The sequence below is a fragment of the Nanorana parkeri genome, unplaced genomic scaffold (assembly GCF_000935625.1).
Source record: "Nanorana parkeri isolate BGI_ZX_2015 unplaced genomic scaffold, ASM93562v1 scaffold91, whole genome shotgun sequence".
NCBI lineage: Eukaryota > Metazoa > Chordata > Amphibia > Anura > Dicroglossidae > Nanorana > Nanorana parkeri.
The window spans coordinates 839982-858874 of NW_017306359.1; the positions used below are offsets into that span (position 1 = coordinate 839982).

At 43.7% G+C, this 18893-nt stretch overlaps 1 protein-coding gene and 1 pseudogene across 2 annotated transcripts in view; one reads left to right on the forward strand and one right to left on the reverse strand.

The window, feature by feature from the left end:
* Nucleotides 1-499: 499 nt before the first annotated feature.
* LOC108783855 lies at nucleotides 500-6441 on the reverse strand (annotated as a pseudogene).
* A 5339-nt stretch (nucleotides 6442-11780) lies between these two features.
* Nucleotides 11781-18893, forward strand: part of PNPLA8 (patatin like phospholipase domain containing 8) — a 51831-nt gene continuing 44718 nt past the window's right edge. The window contains exons 1-2 of one of the 2 annotated variants that reach the window (XM_018552550.1): nucleotides 11781-11835; nucleotides 16508-17517. In XM_018552550.1, the coding sequence (XP_018408052.1) occupies nucleotides 16552-17517 (966 nt within the window). In that variant the 5' untranslated portion in view covers nucleotides 11781-11835; nucleotides 16508-16551. Of the gene's footprint in view, nucleotides 11836-11862; nucleotides 11883-16507; nucleotides 17518-18893 lie in introns of those variants that run through there. The other variant, XM_018552548.1, reaches the window with a different exon arrangement.

Sequence of the window (18893 nt, forward strand, 5' to 3'; positions counted from 1 at the left end):
GGGGGTGGTCTGGGCGAGACAACACATGAATGGATGTAGCAGACATTTTTCATTTTGGCAAAGTAATTAAAGAAATAGTTGGTATAAAAAACAGTTCTATTTGAGTCCCGTTTTCATTTCGTCTGCAGCACCTCCTTCTGACAAATCTCTCCATCACCTTTTGAATCCTGTTGGTTCTAGGAAAAAAATTGTAGAGACTAAATTGTAACTTGCTTGTATAAAATGCCATTTCTACACATTAGTAGCCTGACCTTCAAAGTCCTTGTCTCACTTTCAGCAAAATATATATTGCTGAATACTGCACAAGTTGTTTTGTGTAATAAATTAAAATGTTTCATAAATGAAATCATTTTTGGGTCACGCCTTAATGACCAAGGAAACATGTGGGTCCCGAGGTTACACAGGTTGAGAACCACTGTCCTAGACTGAAGCAGCCTGTGATGGCACGTTCTCCACGAGCCAAGGTATACTTTGAGATATATTTTAGTTTGTTACAAGCTTAAATGTGCCCACAAAAATACATATAAATCCATGGATTGACACAGCTACTCAGGTTTCTCAGAAACATTAGAATTGTGAATACAGCACCTGAAATATAATACAGAAATATTGGTCACAGATGAGATCTTTATTTAATTCCAGTCACAATGGTTTGGCAACAAATCGTTCCTTTTGCATGCATTAAAAAGCACAGAAACGTAAGGCCCGTTCAGACTATGTGCTTTCAGACTGCAATTCAGACTTTGATTACATCTGTGCTTGTACATGTGCTTGTTAATGCACATGTGTAATCGCAGGTTAGGGAGAGCTGCACTAAGACAGACTATTTAATTTTGACACTTGACAGTGCACCTTAAAGGAGAACTATGAGGTGAGTGCTTTTCACTCACCTCATAGTTCTAGCCGACCTGTGACAATGAGACTGTCACAGGTCGGCTCAGTAGATCGGGAAGTGAGCGTGAGCGAACACATACCGGCGTTCGCTCACCTCTCGATCCTGTCACGGCTCTCTGCCGTGACAGGGGAGGGACTGGATTCCCCCTCCCCTGTCCGATCCTCCAGCGCTGACTGGCGGAGCGGACGGGGGAGAGGGCGGGTAGCGGGTACAGCCTGCTCTGCCTCTAGATAGGCAGAGCCAGCTGTCACTCACGCAGCTGGGTGGATCCAGACATAATTGTCGGGATCCACTTCAGCTGCGGCGTCTGTGTATACCGCGAGCTGCAGCTGTTCTTTTAATGTAATTAGAGGTACCATAGTTTTTACCCCTCATCTAGAAGTACCACATTGACTCCGGAACACATCCTTAACACTCAAGGCCCTATAAGTGATAGGTAAGGTATAGATTTTTTCGATGCTGTAAGACTCCTTAGATCTAAGTGTTTTCTAAAAATGAACTAGAGCTGGATCTTCCAAAAGAGTACCAAATATTTCTTAAAACTATTTCTTAAAAATTGTGATCCAATAGAATTTAGAATGTTCAAAACAGCAGAAGTTCTAAAGCTATAATGAGCACACAAAAACATTTCCTAAAGTAAAAGTCTCTTCTTTATTGTCTATTGAGGGACACAGAAATGTTTGGTATTCTAAAACTGCTGGGTATAGACTCCAGAGAGAGAGACCTAATCCTGCCCCTGTACAAAGCATTAGTATGACCTCATCTGGAATATGCAGTTCAGTTTTGGGCACCAGTTCACAAAAAGGATGTTGTGTAACTGGAGAAAGTGCAGTGAAGGGCGACTTAACTCATTAGAGGCATGAATTTGTTCTCTCTGGAGAAGAGGTGATTAAGGGGGGACATGATCATCATGTATAAATACATAAATGGTCCATATAGTGAGCTTGGGGCCAAGTTATTCACTTTAAGGTCACTGCAAAGGACAAGGGGGCACTCTTTGCGTCTGGTGGAAAATAGGTTTAACCTTTACATACAGAAAGGATTCTTCACAGTTAGAGCTGTGAAGATGTGGAATAGACTCCCCCAGGAGCTAGTTCTAGTTAGCTCAGTTAATTTAAAATAAAAAAAATCTGGATGTATTCCTAAATGCACAGAATATTACTGGATATTGAGTTCTTATAGGTATATTAAGCACCAGAGATTGTTGAGCCAGGGAATATCCGATTGCCTTATGGGATCAGAAAGGAATTTTTTTCCCCCTGTTGGAGCAAATTGAACCATGCTTTAAAGGGTTTTTTTTGCCTTCTTCTGGATCAACAGTGTGTAATTGTGGGCATAGTGTTCTGTTTAAGCTTTTATTTTTTATTTTTCCATATCTCTATAGGTTGAACTCAATGGGCATGTGTCTTTTTTCAACCTGACTAACTATGTAACTATGTAACACCTACAAGAGGTTGGGACACTGGCAAACACAAAGAGTTAGGTCAACCTCTGTATTACCCACCCTTTAACCATCCTGCCACAGTTTTTTGCTACTGTCCTAGGAGGTTGGATACTGTTTGCTCACTTCTGCTGAGAAAAAAAGTCTAAAGCCTCATCCACAATATGTGATATGGGTTTCCTGCGGCAGGAATCCCAAATCTCCCATTTAGATGGGGCAACTGTCACCCGTTCAAGTTAATGGCTGGGTGACAGTGGCCACATCTGTGAGTGGCAATCCGTATGTAATTGTATTGGATATGATTACATGCAGTTTGGAATAGATCACTGTCCCCGGACCCAGGATAGACACAATTACATGCGTACTGCCACTTACAGATGCTCCACTATCACCTAGTCATTAACCTGGCCCCTCTAAAATTCTACCAGACCCTTGATCTGAGCACAGGTCCAGCAGGGGAGGAAAGGGGGGTACGAACGAGGCCCCCCCCCCACCTGCCATGCCAGGCCACATGCCCTTGTCACTGAGAGGGTGCTTTTCCAGGGTCCCCCCCTGGAAAAGCACCTTGCTCCTGTACCGATGGGGACAAGGGCCTCTTCCCCACAAGCCCTGGGGTGTTGGTTGTGGGGGTGCGGGCAGGGGGGCTTATTCGCATTAGGATACCCCTTTAATAAAGTGGCACCTAGATGCCCCCCCCCCCCTTGTGAATCAGTAAGGGGTAAATAAAAGTTAAATTAAAAGACCAGACTTTAATGAAAAAATCCTTTAAGTGAAATAAAAACACAACAAAGGATTTTTGACAAGTCCTTTAACTCCTTCATGACCAGTGACCTACAGTGTACGTCACTGGCATCGGGCCCATGTAAACAGACTCCCGGCGGCAAAAGCTCTGTTTATATTTGTAAAGCCGACTGTCGGCTTTACAGTAGAAGTGACTATGGCGGCTCAGCTGCTGAGCGAACCTCCGTTCTCCTCCCCGTACTATGGGACTGGGAGTGATGCAGATTACATCACTTCCGGCCTCATAGCTGTCATTGCTGGGCTCCTGAAGCCCAGCAATAAGCTACTGAAGTGCGATCTGCACTTCAGTAGCTTATTTCAAGTGTAAAGGTGATACTGGGGGTCTTTTGGGCCCCCAGTATCACCTTAGAGAGGACCTGTCACTACTAATCTAATATCACAAGGGGGGCTTCACGCCAGAGTGAGAGCAATAACTCTAGGGCCAAAATGTATGCGTATCTCTAAACTGATGACATATGGGGGCCTTTAAAAGCATCTTCTATGGACTTTTTGGGGTACTGAATTTTGTTGCAGTTTCACGAACGGATTTTACTGTGTTTTGGGGCATTTAAGTGCATATTTCACTAAATTGTGGGGTTTGATAAGGAGTTGCGCTAATATTATGCAATATAAAATATTGCAACTGACAACATTTTATTCTATAAACCCTGCGCGGCCCCGAAACGTCGGCTTTGTTGATCATTGTGACATCTTTGTCCATTAAAAAGGACATATTTATTTAAATCATTGAGTGCTGGTGACCTGTCTCTTCATCTACACAGATGCCGACTTTTTAAAACGTTTCTGGAAGTGCATATTTGAATAAACTGTTGCTTTGATTTACTACGCTATGAGCAGGCCCGGATTCCCCACAAGTCCACCGAGGCCCGACCTCGGGGCGGCAGGTAGCAGAGGGGCGGCAGCGCCATGTTCCGGGCGCCGGGCGGTAAGTGGGGAATCCGGCCGTTCATTTACAAGTGATTGCAGCATTGCGGAACCTGGCCTTGGGGCGGCAGGGAGAGCAAATCCGGCCCTGGCTATGAGTGCTCTATGTTTCTTCATGGTGGCGACGGTTCAGTTATTGATGTATTGAGAGAGGATGGATGGAGAAGTGCAGGACAGTTATTGGCTGTGAAGTTTACCTGCTGGATGGGATCGTGTTTCAATGGAGTTTTTAAACGCTGTTTGACCCTCTGGAAACAGAGTATCAGTGAAATCCGGTGAGTGCTTTGAGGAGAGCACAGAGGGATTGGCACGTTTGCACGGCACACATGTGAATAGATCTTCACAGAAAGAGGATTATTACTGGTTATTTTTCACTTAAGATGAACATGATTGCATTTACATTAGGGATGCACCGATACCACTTTTTTAAGACCGAGTACGAGTACCGATACTTTAGATCGAGTACTCGCAGATACCAATTACCGATACTTTTTCTTAAAGGGACAGGTCACATTTTTTCTAAAGCAATACAAACTAATGCTTTAAGGTCACTTTCTTAATATTACGATTCATGAGATGACGAGGGAGCATGACACCGGCTTCCCGGCCAATCAGAATGCCGGGCGCTGCGTCATTACACGGCGCTCGCGGCTTCCGGATTTGCTAGCTTCCTGACCAATCGGGAAGCCGGGCTGCGCGTCATTGCACGCTAACCGGCTTCCTTATTGCCCGGGAAGTCGGCTCCATGCTCTCTCATCACAAGTGACGAGAGAGCACAGAGCCGTTTCCTGGCCAATCAGGAAACCGGGCAGCGTGTAATGATGCGCCACCCGGCTTCCTGATACAGGAAGTACTCGTGCTAGGCATCGGAGCATTTGGGCGAGTACGAGTACTCACCCATATACTCAGTATCGGCACCGATACCGATACTAGTATCGGTATCGGTGCATCCCTAATTTACATAATTGGTGGAGGTAATATATATATCACTGAAGGAAGATCATCACATTGTGACTTTACACAATGGACATTTGAGACTATGTATTATGATTTTATCATTCATTTATTCATCTGTTTATTGGTATATATTATGATGCACTAGATTATTTATTGATTTATGATTTTTTTTTATACTCATGTTTAGCGCAGTGCACCTCGTAAGTAGAACTCATTGGCTGCATGCCTTTTCCAGGTCTGTGATGTAGCAGTATTGAAGCCAGACACAGCCAGGTAACTGGCATTTTCACAAAAAGGTCAGCAGTGATAGACGCAATATCTCTTTGTTACTGTAAGCAAATACATCAATGTGGTTGGTTAGAAATTGGCATAACTAAAATATGACTTCCTTAACCCAACTTTTTGTTATTTATTTTTTTCAAATACGCATGCTCAGTTGTTTATGAGCCTAAAATATGAAAACACCAAATAACATCTAAAACTCAGAATATCTCCTAAACAACAGCAACATAATTGGTACCTTACCTTCTGGAGTATCTCTAGACCATGCAGCCCACATCTGAACAATGAAGAATGGTGCCCAGCACATTATATAGGAAAGAACAGTGACTACAGTCATTCTCACCGTCTTAGTATGGCTTTTGATATATTGCCAATGTTATTTGTCTGGTTCATTACAGCTTTCAGTGGATGTGAAGCTACAAATCCTTTCTGTTGCTTCATGCAGACATTGTTTGTTATAGTCCTGCAAATTTTAATTTGGCATGTAATAAGAATGGCAACTGGAATGAAGAAAATGGCTATAGAATTCCAGGTCACGTATGCTTTTAATCCCTAAGGCAGCCTCAGTGAACAGTGCCCAGCTTTCCAAGATGCTTGGAGCAATCTCTGTCTTGGAGAAAATAAAAGCCTGGGGAATACTGAAAATGAAAGCAATTGTCCAGCGTAAACAGATTGCAGTGTTCCATAGAGCACTTATCTTTTGATATGTGACCATGGGGTAGCATATGGCTTGAAACCTATCCACAGTCATTGCCACTATCATGTACGTGGAGGCAAACATTCCAACCAATTTTAAAAGCTTAATGATACGACACAGTGGGTCCAGTCCAATAAAGACATCTGTAATATACCAAATAAGTTGTCGAAGAACTTGAAAAAATGCCACCACTAAGTCAGCCAAGCTCAAGTGAAGCATAAACATCTTCCTCCTGTTCCACAAAATCACAATCAGCATTACATTTCCGACCATGGCTGCCATAAAAATGATCCTAAGCACAAATATTTCAGCGTAAGCCAAGTGTGTGTCTCTCTCAGTCCAGCCAGCTACTTTTGACTGATTGCTTGTGTTTATTTCACAGTTATGGAAAACATTATCTGTAGGATGGAAGGTTTCTTTCAAATTAAAAGAAAGGTTCTTCATCATCGAAATTGTGCTTTTGTGAAGATATAAGACCCTCTAAATCTTTTTAATGTTGATTTTAGAAGAAAGTTAGGTCTCGTTCACACCTAGGCGTATTGCATATGCGCATCTGTCGCGCGTTTTTTTTACCGCAATTCGCGGTAAAAAAGTCGCGTGACAAACGCGCGTTTCCGAAGGCTACTTGGCTGTATCCCAATGGAAACGCGCAACAAAACGGCCCAAAGTAGTACATTTACCTTTTCAGGCGTGGGCCGTTTTGTAGCGCGTTAGGGACGGGCGAAAATACGCCAAGGTGGGAATGAGACCATTGAATACAATGAGATTTATATTTTTGAGCGTTTTGTAGTGTGTTCGTCGTGCGTAGAACGCGCTACAAAACATTCAGGTGTAAACGAGGGCTTAAAGGCATTGGTTCATAAGAAAGCTTTGCTGGAAAAGACGCTTAGCAGGCTGCTATGACTGAGCATTCAGTGCTGCTTGCTCACCTCCTTGACCAATTCCAAGAACTAACTGAGGCTGTCATTTACATTACATATATATATTTATATACACATACACCCACATAAGGCGAACAGGCTTTTGAAGTAGCTGTAAACACTAACTTAATAATTTACTTTTCTAAAGCTCTGTGTATCATAAACAGGTTCATGTTATAAATAAAATACTTGTGTTCACCTTTTCTAATCCCTATTTGCACCTCAATGGTCCAGAGGTTCTGCAGACTCTTTGCATGCACTGTCTGTCTGCATAATCTGTGTTGAAATGGACGCTGTAGTCTCCATTGGAAGCCTGTGTGACAGGGTAACAAAATAGGAGCACAGTGGGCAGACTGGGACAGAGCATTGTCATCCATACCTCCTAACATTAGAACTTGAGAAAGGGGGAAATTTTGGTGTATAGAAAATTTGCTTTACACCAAGATGAAAAGTAGGTATTGCATGGTAATAACAGGGTATAATGTTGCATCATACTCACCCAGGACTCTCAGGCAGAGACTTTTACTTTTACTAGGAAATATCTGGCTTTTCATTTCTTTCTGGGTTTTTTGGATAATATCAAAGAAAAAGGGATAATAGTTGGATAATAGTTGGGATCCTGGAACCGGGAGATTTCAAAGAGAATTGGGAGGGATGAAATCTCCATTCCAGGGTCCATGCTTTAGTAGTGACCAGCACCTAATGAGTGTTCACCTGTACAGAACCCATATGGAAAGGTTTCTGGCTAATGTTCGGGGTTCCACCTGGGAATGGGGTTCCACCTGGGACAGAGGAGTTGTCTGTCCAGGAGTCAGGAGGACTCCATCCTGGAACCAGACTGTGGTGAATCTGTTGGATACAGCCTATGTGGAAGAGATTTTGTTAAGGGGACAACCTGAAGTCGGTGACTCTTTGCAAATGTTATTTTGCTGAAGGATGCATTCTAAAAACGCACTGCAGCACATGTGCATGGCATACACCTTGATATGGTGCACGTGTATGTTATGTGCGGGGAGGGGGGGTTTATGCTTTTTTGTTTTATTAGTATGAGTGCCATTTTTAGAGTAATACACCACTTCAACTACTACCACCCAATCCTCCGCAGTTGTGGTTCATACTGGATCGCTGCAGGCCATGACAAATATTTACTATCACCAGTTTCTGAATGGGGAAAAGCCTCGGTACTGAGTGCTACTCCACATTGAGAAAATCGTGAATGAACAGGAAGTGATGTAAATCACATCATGTTTATTCATAACTGGGGACACATAGTACTATGTGTCCCCAGTTATTTACAAACATTGGAGTGATCAGATGATCACTCTAGTGTTTGTGCTGCACACGGACACAGCCGCTGTCATCTTGAAGCTGACAGGATGACCGGCTCCGCTCTCCTCCCCGCCTGCCGCTCTCTCATGCAGCTCGATCATAGTGATCACTCCGCCTCACCCCCCCGCTGGCCATTTGAATTCAGATCCCCGCTGCCTCATCCCATACAATTATATTATATATTTTATATATATAAAATTTTACAACATGCATTCACTGTCTGGATTTCTCCTTGTCCATTCAAAGACATAACAAACAAATTGCTTTCCAGGAAACCACTATATCCTCCGCAATAATATCGCAGAAAGCACATCATACCACTTCTCTAAATTATATGAAGTACTAAATAGCTTTAAGGCTTGCTACACTTTGTGTCACAAAAATGTTTCCCTGCCAAGCATCCAGACTATGGATTGTTATTAAACCACAGATATGAGAACATTGCTGTACCATGTACTAGAAAGTGCACTTCAATTTCATCTTCTCATCACAGCAACAACAAAATGGAGGAGGTAATAATTATACCTTAAATTGCTAATACACTTTCTGGCATTTAACAGTAGAGAACACAATTACCTGAGTTACTAAATCAAGTAGTAAGAACATTGTGGGGATTTTATGCCAGGGAGGATAGAAAACCGGAACAAGTTGTCCACAGCAACCAGAATCTTGTTCACTTTGAAATCAAACCTAGGCAGAAAAAAAACATTGGATTGTTCCACTTACAAGTTCAGTCTTCTCCAGCACATCCCAAAGATTCTGAATGGGGTTAAGGTCTGGACTCTGTGGTGGACAATCCATGTGTGAAAAGTTGCTCATAGCAATCAGAATATTCCACTCACAGGTTCAGAAAGGTGTAAGGGACCACACTGTACTTTGGTTTGAAATTTGAGAATGATTTACCCCTAATCTGCTTGGCGCCATGCTTACCCTCTTCCCCAATTGAAGTGCTGTAAGATAAACCTCTGACACCCCTTAAAATACTCTCATTGCTATCACTTGAGGCTACTGATAAGTAGTGATGGGCTCGGGCGTGTTCGCAGCTCCACGTGCCGAGCACGCCAGGAGGCGGACAGCACCAACCACAGGCACGGAGACATTTGTCGATCTCTGCAGCTGCAGACCGGGAAAATGTCTCAGTACCTGTGATTGGCGCTGCTGCGCTGTCAGCTCCCTGGCAGGCTCGGCACGTGGAGCTGCGAACCCGCCCGAGCCCATCACTACTGATAAGAAATCCTGTATAGTGGAGGGAGAGGTGGAATGGGGCCCTGTTGCCGCAAGTGACACTGTACTCAAAAAAATCCAGCAGACTCCTCTGTGCCATTTTGCAGGGCAAGGGCAGGAGTAGCTGTGGATAAGGAGGAAGAGCAGCACGCTTTTGTAGCTGACCATGACTTCACACGACTCTGCGCCTGGAAGACAGAGTAGGATGATGAAGGCTTTGATTAGCCAATCAACCATTTTTTCCTTGTGCTCTGACTGTACAGCACACCCATTGCCAGAAAAGAAGGCAGACGTCCCCTGCCTCTCAAACGTGTGCCCAACCACCACGTTGGCCTTTGGATACAGAAACTGCTTGCTGCATGGGAACAACCTCTGCAACTCCCTTTAGGGCTCCCAGACATTATGTTATTGTAGGGGCTATCCCTAGTTTTATTAACAGCTATAGCTAGAACTGTATGAGGAGTGTGGTGCCACCAGCTAGAACTGTATGAGGAACAAGGGGTCACCAACAGTGCAGTGTCAAAAACAAGTTCACCCTGCTGACCCTGTAAAATAAATAAAAACATGCAAAAACCCTAACAAAACTGAACACAAATAAAATGGACCCCAAAAAATGAAAAAAACGAATAGATGAACCGCTAACACCAACCCTAAAATGCTAAAAGCAAAAACCCACTCATTTGTTTAATCAATAAACAAAAAAAGAATTATGTAAATGCACCCTCAATAAAAAAAAATTAAAAAAGAAACAACGATTTTCGTTCAGGAATATTCATTGCTGCCAAGACCCCTCTTTTGATTCTAGCTCAAATAGCCCATCAAGCACAGACCAATGTCGTTTTGATAATGGTTCGTTAGCAATAGTAACTCACTGAATTTCAGTAGGTGTATGGCACCTTAAGCTCCATCACACTGACAAAGGGCTATTTGGAGAGAAGTTTTTTATTGTGTGGTTGCTGGAGCTTTGGCCAGCAACCATCACTGGCCAAAGTCTTGCACCAGACCAGGCGTAATGGGCAAGACTTTGACCAACACAGTTTTTTTTGCAATGCATTGTGGGATGTTTGGCTGGGCAATTCCCACCAAATGTTCCAAAAGTTCAGATTGAACCTGTACTTTTTTTTAAATTTTGGATAGAGTGAGGGGGATTAGGGGGGTTAGCCTTGCATCCCACCTATCCACCATTCAAGTGAAACTGACATTGCACCTGGCTCCCACCTATCCACCATTCCAGTGACACTGACAGTGTACCTGGCTCCCACCTATCCACCATTCCAGTGACACTAAAAGTGTACCTGGCTCCCACTTATCCACCATTCCAGTGACACAGACATGTGTGAGTGTCACTGGAATGGTGGCTAGGTGGGAGTCAGGTGTGCTATTAGTGTCACTGGAATGGTGGATAGGTGGGAGTCAAGTGCGCTATCAGTGACACTGGAATGGTGGATAGGCGGGAGTCAGGTGCGCTATCAGTTTCACTGGAATGGTGGATAGGTAGGAGTCAGGTGCGCTATCATTGCCACTGGAATGGTGGCTAGGTGGGAGTCAGGTGCGCTATCAGCGTCACTGGAATGCACCTGGATCTGACCTATCCACCAGTCTAGACCTATCATTTAGGCCCCGTTTACATAGTAGGGCATAGCGGGAATGAGCGTTGTGGTTATGCACATTTGCGGGACTTTGTTTGCCGTGTTTGGCGCATGTACCCATTGAGTGTGAAAAGGCATCGAAGCATGCACTTTTGTAGCACATTCATGTGAATGGGACCTTAAGCCCCTCCCACGTTTTAAAAACACTATTTAGTTACCACAGCTCCTCCCACCACCTCAGGAATTGGAATTTGTACAAGTTCCCAGGTCTGGTTATAACGCTCCCTTACTCTATCCATTTTTAGCTTTGGTTCTACTTTGAAGCTTCCCTGCGTTTTCATTGATTGGGTTTAGATCTACTTTAGATTTCTGGTCACTGAGTGCTTCTGGAAATTCAAACCAGTCCAATCCCAGTCAAAGATAGCTGTCCTATGTTATCCTTCACTTTATCAGAGAGATATTCCTTTACAAAAATAACATAATAATTATCATTATCGTAAATATTAGTAGAGTGTAAAGCTTTGAGACATAAGTGTAAAAAATATTGGACAACAGCAATAATATTTAGTATTATGCTGTTCCCATAGCTTTGCAGCTTGAACATAAGCCTGAAAACAGTATAAACGCGCTGTGGATAGTCTGTCCCAGCCGGCTTGCCGTAGTCTGACATTGAGTCACATGACAGAGGAGGACGGCTGTTGAGAGTCAGGCCACCCAGCTGATCGTACCGAGTGACAGCCCGGCTGGTGGCTCCACCCACTTGTGGTTGTCTATGTGTGAGTGATCTGCGTCCTCTCTATTAGCTGTCCTCCTCCGGGACTATGTGAGTATCTCTTCTTCTCCTCTACTAACACACTCTATGGCTCTCCCAGCCAGTATCTATCTGCCTCAGGCTGAGGCTTCTGTAAGGGGCAGAATGTATGGAAAACAATAGAACTATGACATAACATCACAGTGACTGACAAGACTGCTGCTGGGGAGGGAGGTGGGGAGTGGGGGTGACATAAAGCAGCAGCTATGGAATCAGAAGGCCCATTTCTATTTGGAGATTGTAATTTGCCTTAAAAAACAAAGCAGCACAGGGGACACGAGGACATGCAGTTTATGATGGGAATGATAGTTGGTGTGATTCATGTCATTTCCTCCACTGATTGTTTACAGGGAGGATGATAGATACATTGTCAGAGGTCTCATCACACTGGAATGGAAGGATTTGGTTTAATTAGTATAGTTACCATTAGTAACTAGTGATGTCACCATGAATTGTTTCAGCTACTTTACACTGAGAAGATATCCAATCCAATTGCTGTGGAGTAATGGCCATCAGTGTGGATTAAACTATATTCAGTACTGAATGATGGTTCAGGTGCTTCCTCTAAACAGGCCAACGTTGCATATCTTATATTTGGATGAAATGGGGAAATGTTCCAGAAGTAGGTAACCTTGGCACACCAGCTGTTGGGGAACTACAAGTCCCATGAAGCATTGCATGGTTGACAGCCACATGTATGACTCCCAGGGGCATGATTGGATTTGTTCGCTCAGCACAGCTGGAGTGTTGAGGTTGCCTAGCACAGCGTAAGACCTTTAGTAAAAGGGATTCAACACTCCGCTTGTACTAGTGATAAGCTTGGTGTGAACTTAGTTTGCCCAAGCCCGCTCAAAACTGTGACTAAAACCCCCTCGTCCAGACCCAATCAGTTGCAGAGAGGCATGTATAGCTATGGGGTGGGGAATTCCCTCACTGCAAATGTCACCACTGGTCCTGATTGGGTCAAGAGGAGGGGTGATGGTCACAGTTTTGAGCAGGCCTGGGTGAACTCAGGAGAATTGGGTTCACACCAAGCCCAGGCTCATCTCTACTACTTACCATTGTCCCCTAGAAAGAAAGTAAGGGGAAATGTAAATCCAGAAGATGAGGTGAAGGGAAATCATCAAATGCGGACACCTGTCCCAGGGACAACTGTCTAAGAGGGGAATTATCCTCACTTTTGGATATTTTCTTTAACTTCCTGTTTAATCTCTAAGACAGGAAGTGAAGAGAGATTCCTCCAATGGTACACAGACCGCAAAGAAACCCCCAAAAACCCTACTCTATCCAATACTAAAAAAAGGTTTGGGCTATACACTTTAAGAGATGAATACAAAGTTTGTTTTACCTTCTATCATGAAGGGGTTAGTAATCATTTGTCAGCTATGTGTATTACTCAGCACAACATTTTTACTGTAATAAAACCTTGCATGTGATCTTGTTATCAGCAACGTGCTTCATGTTGTTGACTTATGCTCTGGATTTAAATGAAGAATGTTATGTGTGCTGGCAGGTACGATCCTTCCGTTCTTATATGACCTCATCTTAGGAATCTGTCATCACTGGTGCTCTGCATTGGGGAATTGAATGATCCAGCAAGTGCTAGTTGAACACGTCTCTGATCTTGTACTGAAGACACTGAGAGGTGTTCACTTTGTCCTGAGTGATGATTGGTGGAACATAAAAGGAGTGTCCTTTCATAGATAGGAAACCTGACCAGTGAAAAACAATTCTTAGTACATGAGGCTGCTCATTTAGAGCACGCTGTGCTTGCAGTACATTGTAATCTAGGAAAGGCAGCCGCTGTCAAAATGCCATTTTTAAATGCCTGAGAGGAACAGTTTGAAAACATGAACTCTCCACTATCTTTGTGTTATTTTCAGGACACCTATTCCACTCACCTCTGTTCGTATCCAGGTACTTCATTATATTGATTGTTTCTAATCTTTCTTTCTCTGGAGTGACTCTAAACACAGGACGGTGTTTTCTAGGACTTTAAAAACCACAAAGCACTTACGGGCTGTGTAGTAGGGATGAGCAATTCGATTCACACATTGTCAATCAGTCAGTCAGTCAACAAGTGAATTACACATTTTTGTTTCACCTAAATGTAATCAGTAGTATTGTTAAATCACAGATTTCTGACTACTTTAAAGGGGTTCTAAACCCTCCGGTTTTTTTTTGCCTATATCTACTGCTAGCATGCAGTAGATATAGGCAAGAAGTTTAAAAAAAAACAAAAATGCTTGAACTGGTTTTAAACTTACCTCGTTATCGCTGCTCGATCCCGCGCCGAGAATCAGGAAGTGATCGTACGGCCGCAAAGGATCTTGGGGCGGGCGCATGCGCAGTTCCGATTCTCGGCCGGGAGACGAGCAGAGACGCAAGGTAAGTCTATGGACGCGTGCACCCGCCTGCAGACACCGCTGGATCGGAGAGACAGAGCAGTCAGCGCTGGATCGGAGTGACGTCACACCGCTGGAGGGACACATGAAAACGTGGGGAAAGAAGAGGAAGATCAGAATAAGAGACATCATTTGAGGTAAGTGCTAACATTTACATGGGGGGAGGGGACATTTTTTTTGGCTTTAATGTCACTTTAAAGGTGCCCATACACTGCTCGATTCTCATATGAGAATCGCGGGAAATCCCGCGATCGTACGAGAATCGAGCAGTGTGAACGAAGACGTGCGACCGTTTCTACTGTACGGTTGCACGTCTTTTGTCTAAGGAGCACGCTAGAAAACCAGCCGAAAATCGTACGATTTTTGGCTGGTTTGAACGGTGCTCGGGAGACAAATGCCAAACGGGCTGGTGTGCGCACGCGCACACTGCCCTTCAGCATTGCGGTCATCGGAAAGCCCGCACCTCAGGGGGGCGGGCTTGCGATGATCGAGAGTACGATCTGCCTGTCCAAGATAGGCAGATTGTACGTTTTTTAAATTACTTTACAACCATCTTGCGATGGTTGTAAAGTGTATGGCCACCTTTATGGAGATATATTTGATATGCAGATAAATGCACAATTCAGGATCGAGAAAAACAAAACTAAGAATTTGCTATCGTTTGAAAGCTAAGTTTACCTTTTCCGACCATGTTTGATATTACACCTGTATTTGGGGTGTAACATGAAACATGCTCAGATCCCTAAACTGCCCCCCCCACACACACACACACACACACACACACACTTTCCTGAATCGTGGGGTTCTTGGTCATCTTTTTGAATTTGGCACAGTAGTGCATGGCTCCGTCAATACAGTCATCTCATCCAATTACATATCCATTCACAGGATATGTGCATGGAGAGACTACAAGTCTTGCCTGCCACTGCAGCAGGTGGACTCCTAGTTCTAAGTGGAGTACAAGTGCAGTGATGTGACCACACTTGTAGCCCATTAGTGCTTCCTTTCATCCCTCAGGGCCCGTTCACACCAGTTGCAGTGCGTTCCGGTCCAATTCTGGCCAGAACGCATTGCCTCGCATTGCGGCCGGCTCACTTTTTAGTGGGGCAGGAGGGGGCGTGGCGGGCCATTAAGTGCTAGCAGCATTTTGACCGCAACTGACCAGACGGCAGGCACAATGTGCCCTGCGATCCCGTGCGGGCAATCGCATTGCGGTCGGAGGGCGTGGCTACGTTGCCATTCCAGCCCCACAAAATAGTGAGCCGGCCGCGATGCAGTGCTTTCCGGCCGGAATCGAGCCAGAACGCACTGCATATGGTGTGAACATACTCTCAGTTGAAAGTCTACCTACCGAGGTACTGTATGTACAGTGGCTAGGAGGAGGATTCTGCAGGTGCCAGAGCATTGCAACCATAAACCTCTGACAGTGTTTGCAATGCTTTGCAGGCTCAAATGCAAAAAATCAAATAAACACACTTTTTGTTTTCTTTGTGTGTGCAGGTATTATTTTTTGTAAAAGCTGAATGAGGCCTTTTAAGGATGCCTATTTTATAAGCTTGTAAAACAATAATACCTAAAAACTATAAAGAAACACACATTAGCAGCAAACTTTTTACAATTAACTCGATGACAAGGATGAGAGGCCACCACTTAAAATTGGTGGAGAAAAAATGTCAGCACAAGGGGCGAAGGGGTTTCTTCTGAGTTAGATCGGTCAAGGTCTGGAACTCGCTGCCACATGCTGTGATTTCGGCTGAGAGTGTGGAATCGTTCAAGAGGCGATTGGACGATTTCTTCAGGGACCGTAATACACAGGGGTACAAGTACTCTTAAAATTGAAAACACACGAGGGACCTATACATACTACACACCAATAGGACCATACACACATACACAAATAGGTTGGACTTGATGTACATGTGTCTTTATTCAACCTCAAATACTATGTATATGAGACAACACTGCATCAGTCTTTTTGTCTCTACTGGAGACATTTTGCAGTTTGTTTAGAAAAAAACCTGTTTGACACATTATATTCCGTATATAGTATGGAATCACGTTTGTCCAAGTTTTTGAAAGAACAGGTTTTGTTGCGCAATAGCCACCAAATGACTACTAGAAAAATTATGAAAAAAAATTGTTATTAAGGGGAACAATACCTGTCTAATAATATCTGGTACATTTTTAAGGTAATAATTTAGAGTGACGTCATGTCTTGATTTCTCATTTCAGATGATTGTAAACCCGCTACACCAAAACAAATGTACCTCTAAGTAATGTCCGTGTTGTTTTTGGATACCTATATGTATTTTCTGACTTCCAGAAGAGGAGTCTGGAGAAAAGCGAATGTAGAACTCGTATACTACTGCTGTCCACGAAATTGCTATCGTAGTGTTAAGACAAAGCAATGCAAGCTGCTATACAGAAGAGCTGAACAAAGGAGATTCATTCATACTAATAACCAAACAAGTGCATACTCAAAACATTTTAGACTCTGCACTTCAAAGGCATTATATATAGCAAAGAAGTCTATGTCACGAATCAAGAATACTTTAGACTCTGTCACTAAAGCTGTATCAAGCACCCACAGTGATTTCATTTCACGAATTGTACGCCCAAAGCCAAATGGGACTAGTGCTGGTAAAGAGGACCATGTCCAGATAGCTGAAGTCAGCGCCACAAAGGGCGACGTTCTGAAAGGTAAAACTGTGGACAGCGGTAAAGAGCCACTCGTAACTCCTACCAAAACTACCTCTCATCTCATTCAAACCAGCCCTGTGGACTCTCCATATGAAGGCACTGACTCCAGGGCAAGCCTGTTCCATCCTAGCAACCTCACTACTAACTTTGGAGAAACTTACAATTTCCTGGCTAATCATATAAATTCCTACTTTGCGTTTGACACCAGAATGGAGAAAAATAAAAGTTCACTAGATGCCAAAAACCAAAATGTGGAAATAGACGGTGACGAAAAAGATGTCTCATCCGCAACAGAAGACACCGCGGTTACCACCAAAAAGAGCATTTCAAACTTTCTGTCTAATCAGTCCAACAATGTCCATGCCTTTGTGGGAAACTATCTTGGAGGCTTTGTGCCAAAACTGAAAGCAGAACAGAACATGATAGAGAACAAAGGCAAGGAACAAGAACCAGAGGATGCACAGAGCAAAAATGAACAAGAACTAACTAAAGAGAAGACTGTAGATGATAAAGCAAAGAGACTATCTCTTCAGAGGGAAAAGGTGAGTCTGCCATCTCTTAAAGATGAAACCCTGGAAGTGAGTCGTAGCTCATTTCAGAGTTCCCCTTTATTCAGAAATGACATTTCATTCCTCTTGGATTTCCACCAAACACATAAACCCCTTTCAAACTGACAGGATTCGATAGTTTTAGAAATATCTGTGCTTTTGCTTAACCTCTGAACCAGGGTTTGCAGATCTGAGAGTATTTACTCATGTGGTTAGCCATCTATCTTGCCAAATATGATTGCTGCTTAGATAGACCTCCAAAAACATGGTGGCTGCTAATGACATGCGCACTTTGGTAGAGATGTGCCTTATTTTTTATTACGTTTTAGACTCTGTTCACTAGAAAAAGCAAGGTGGGCAAATCTTAGCTATAAAACTACTACCTGTGCCTATTACACTAAAGTGCCATACTTTTATCTTTTTTTATTTTTAGGAATCAAGATTATTTTCCTTGCAGTTGATTAGGTATTTAAAGCAAGTGTTGCTTTATATGCTAGGCTAAGTAAAATGAACTTTGCAAAGTTTAAATTCACTTTCATAAGTGAATGGCCTCTCCTCTTTAAACACATTAAAGGAGAACTATGAGGTGAGGGAAAATCACTCAGCCTCATAGTTCGAGCCGACGTGTGACAAAGAAACTGTCACAGGTCGGCGCAATAGATCGGGAAGTGAGCGAACACATACCGTCGCTTGCTCACTTCTTGATCTATCCCTGCAGAGAGCCGTGACTGTCGCTCAAGGCTCCCTGCAGGGATTCACCCTCCCCTGTCCGATACTCCCAGCACGGACGGGGGAGGGGGCGGGTACAGCTGGCTCTGCCTCTAGATAGGCAGAGCCATCTGTCACTCACGCAGCTGGGTGGATCCAGACAGTAACGTCAGGATCCGTCCCGGCTGCGGCGTCTCAGTATACCGCGAGCTGTAGCTCGCGGTATACTGAGCTTTAGGTGACGGGAGGACGCTAGTTTGTGTCCTCCCGTTACCCTTAGGAGAACTATTGGGGAAAGCCCTGACCCCATAGTTCTCCTTTATCTCCATAAGCAACTCAATAACCAAGCTCCATAAGCCCTACAGGAGGTAACTAGCCTACATGCCTTAAGCTCCTGACAAAAAATCATCAACATATCACATCTGAGATAAACAGGAAGAACAAGCCCTTAGATCAGCATTTCTCAACATTTGTTTAGTCATGGCACCTTTTTAAAAGTATGCAAAATCTCGAGACACACCCGTCTAAAATGTAGAAACATGTGGTCCCTCTCTCCAAAATAAATAAATGAAAAAAGACAACATGGAGCTTCCCCTTAACATCAGAGTCCCCTCCTTTCACATCAGAAACCCCCCCCCCCCCCCTTTCCACTCAGGAGTCCC